Source organism: Melospiza melodia, unplaced genomic scaffold (assembly GCF_035770615.1).
Source record: "Melospiza melodia melodia isolate bMelMel2 unplaced genomic scaffold, bMelMel2.pri scaffold_37, whole genome shotgun sequence".
NCBI lineage: Eukaryota > Metazoa > Chordata > Aves > Passeriformes > Passerellidae > Melospiza > Melospiza melodia.
The window spans coordinates 2,848,423-2,851,479 of NW_026948690.1; the positions used below are offsets into that span (position 1 = coordinate 2,848,423).

General features: G+C 49.2%; 1 protein-coding gene across 2 annotated transcripts; it reads right to left on the minus strand.

Annotated features, from left to right (window-relative positions):
• Positions 1 to 468: 468 nt before the first annotated feature.
• On the minus strand, positions 469 to 2,828 carry LOC134434493 (UDP-N-acetylglucosamine transferase subunit ALG13 homolog). Of its 2 annotated transcripts, XM_063183148.1 has the most exons (5): positions 2,748 to 2,828; positions 2,178 to 2,343; positions 1,865 to 2,000; positions 913 to 925; positions 469 to 567 (listed from the first exon to the last, which is right to left on the minus strand). In XM_063183148.1, exons 1-5 carry the CDS (start codon positions 2,826 to 2,828, stop codon positions 469 to 471), a joined length of 495 nt encoding a protein of 164 aa, XP_063039218.1. The 2 variants fall into 2 exon arrangements, with proteins under 2 accessions (XP_063039218.1, XP_063039219.1); XM_063183149.1 differs by lacking the exon at positions 913 to 925 and having other exon boundaries at positions 469 to 581; positions 1,866 to 2,000.
• Between the last annotated feature and the right edge of the window lie 229 nt (positions 2,829 to 3,057).

The window sequence follows — 3,057 nt, forward strand, 5'->3', positions numbered from 1 at the left end:
GGTTCAAAGGCCTTTTTCCATGCTTTATTTTCCTCACTTATTAATAGAATTCACAGCTCGCCCATTGTCTGGGTCCACACATTTCTCATTCACAAATACACGTCGCCTGTTTGTACCTGACACGAAACACAGCGTTGTATTTCACATTTCCACCTGTGTTTAGCAAAAAAGGTCAAGAGACCAGAAGGCATATGCCATGCCTGTAAAGAAGTAGTTTAACTTGTCCTCATCGGTGGAATTCCCATTCCAGTGCAGCTTTTGTGACAGAAATATGTCTGTCCATGCCGCAGGACAGTTCATACTCCCTCCTTATTGGCATTGTACTCTTTTATGCATAAAGCTGAATGAGTTTGACACTAATATCAGTTAATATTAAATAAAATTTTCTTTGAGTGTTTGGCCCAGCTGCAGATCTTAAGTGGAGGAGATGACACATTTTGTTCCAACTTTTTTATTTCTCTGTTTTGTTTATTGTAACCCAAGAACTTTATTCAAGAATGAAGCAAACTTTTCTGGCTGTCCAGGAGGAAAAGGTTTCAAAGCTGACAAGTTCATTGACTGCATTGTCTCCACAAGAGTGCAGTAAAAACAGACCAAAAGCAAAAATTAAAGAAATAGCCATCTCATGGGAAAATTTTAAATATAATTTTCTTTCTATGCATCCATACATAATTCTTTAGCATGGAAATATTAAATAAGGATATGTATGGAAAGGAAGAGAATGCCCAGAGCAGCAGGCCCCAGCCAGCACTGGCTGGTAGGGAGCCTTGCTGAGAACACACTTCCATCAGCTTTCTGAGACAAACTCAACTTTGACACTTTTTAATCTTCTGTGGTCGCAGTGCTGGGAGACTGAGCAAGATCTGAGGCTCTGCTCCATAAACCATAAGAGGAAATCCATCCTATTTGAACACATGGAAGAGTTCTCCCCTGATCACAGAAAGGGTCAGAAAGAACAGCTACATCAATCTGTCACTTGCTAGTATCAGGCTGCAAATAAGGCTCGAATGCTTGGCACTGCCCAACACAAAGAAATAAATATTCCAAAGCTGACAGAAGCACCAAGATAATAAGTTTAGGAAACTTGCTCAATTTAAATGAATGCCAGGCCTGGTCTGTTCAGAAAGCTCGTCTGAAACATAGGAAACTCTGCTTGCAAGGCAAAGGAACAAGATGCAGACTAAGTAAAGGGCGTTACATTTTTTCTGCCTTCAGTTTAAAAGTCATCTTTTATTTTTAGAGTGGAGTCAATCATGAGTAAAGAGAAAACAGTAAGATACAGTCAAAACCAGGAGGAGAAATAAACCCAACAGGAGTCAGGATGAACTCTAATAAAAGGAGCTAGGAGTTTTGGTGATGGTGGGATTTTTTCACACATTGTTTGCTTGTGGGGTAGGGGGTTTTTTGTGTGTTTTTGTTAGTTTAGTTTAAATTTTGCTCCTGAAGTGACAGGCAGTGGATCTGTGAAACTACTTGTCAGATGGTATGGTGGATTCAGGAAGTTTGGTTAAAAGGGCAGCCTGAATGAGTACCTGAAAGACAGGGGTATTTAAAGTTACTAACCAGATAATATCTATATCTGTTTTATTAATCCCCTGAAGTGTTTTCCTTTTTTTAATCTAAATATATGTTACCTCAAATGAAAAAAAAATATTTATAAGTGGTAAAAAAATAATTATTGTGGTAAAAAAGCTTGGTAAGTGTGGTAATTTTCTACATAGTGTTAGTCTATTCACTCTGGAAAATGTAATATCCAGATGGAGATGACAGAGAAGGATGTAAATTACCTTGTTGCGTTCTCAGCTGTGCAGTCACATGGACTGAATGCTCTTGCCCAGCAGGAACAGTCGCAGCAGCTCCATACCTGCAGTTACAGTAGAGGACACAGCCATCTCTGTGCAGCTGTTTGGCCAGCTCAAGCTGATGGTTCATCAGCTTGTCATTTATTACTACTATTAGTGGTTTTCCATTCTCTAGAGTCTCCAGGCAGCTACCAGCACCTACAAGAGGAACAGAAAACATGGTGAGAGATCAAATATCCCCCTACTCGCTGCTGAAAGAGGGGAGCCTCTTGAACAACCCAGCTGTGGAGCTCAGCACTCCCAGCCAGCTCACCCCGGGCTGAAGAGACCTCATCCCACGGAGCTCCCGCAGCCCCAGAAGCAGCCGGGCTGTACCTGTGTGGCTGATGACCAGGTCTGCACTCTGCAGCTCCTCAGCCAGCGAGTCCTTGAACCGGAACGCTTCCACCGCCGCGGCCGGGCTGCTGCTGGGCTGCGGCTGCGGCAGCGAGCCCCAGCCCGCCTGCAGCACCAGCTTCTGGTACCCGCGGCTCTGCAGCGCCTGCGGGCACAGCACCGGGGGATGGAGGCGATAAGGGGGGCGGAGAAGATGGTGGGGAGGGGGGACGGAGAGAGAGAAGGAGAAGAAGGGGGGGATGACGGAGGTGGAACGAAGGGGATGAGGCGGGGATAGAGAGGCTGTGTGAGGGCTGTGCCCAGCTCCAGACGGCCCCGGCCCCGGTATCACCCCCCCCCCTCCCCGTCCCACAGGCTGTCCCTCCCCTTCCTCAAGCAACACTTCATGCTTCTCCGCCGGGCACCCCCGAACCGCCACGGCGCCCTCAGGCGCCCCGGCACTGCTGCCGGGATGTGGCAGGGAGGGCAGGGCAGCCCGCGGCGCACAGGCGCCAGCCCCGGGAGGGCAGGCCCGGGCCAGGGCCGGTGTCGGTGTCTCGGCCGACTGACCTGCAGCGCGGGCGGGGAGCGGGCCGTGGCGATCAGCTCATCGAAGCTGGTGGTGCTCACGGTGACGAACATGGACTTCATGGCCACCGGGACGGGACGGCTGTGAGGCCGCCAGGGGGAGCCGCACGCCCGCACAGAGCTCCCGAAATGGCGGCAGGGCTGAGGAGAGGGACGGGGCAGGTGGGAATGCCTCCTTCCCTCCCTGTCCCTCCTTGTTCCTCCCTGACCCTCCTGTCCCTTCTTGTCCTTCCTTGTCCCTCCTTGTCCCTCGTTGTCCCCTACCGTGGCTTCTCTTCATGGGTTTTTCCCG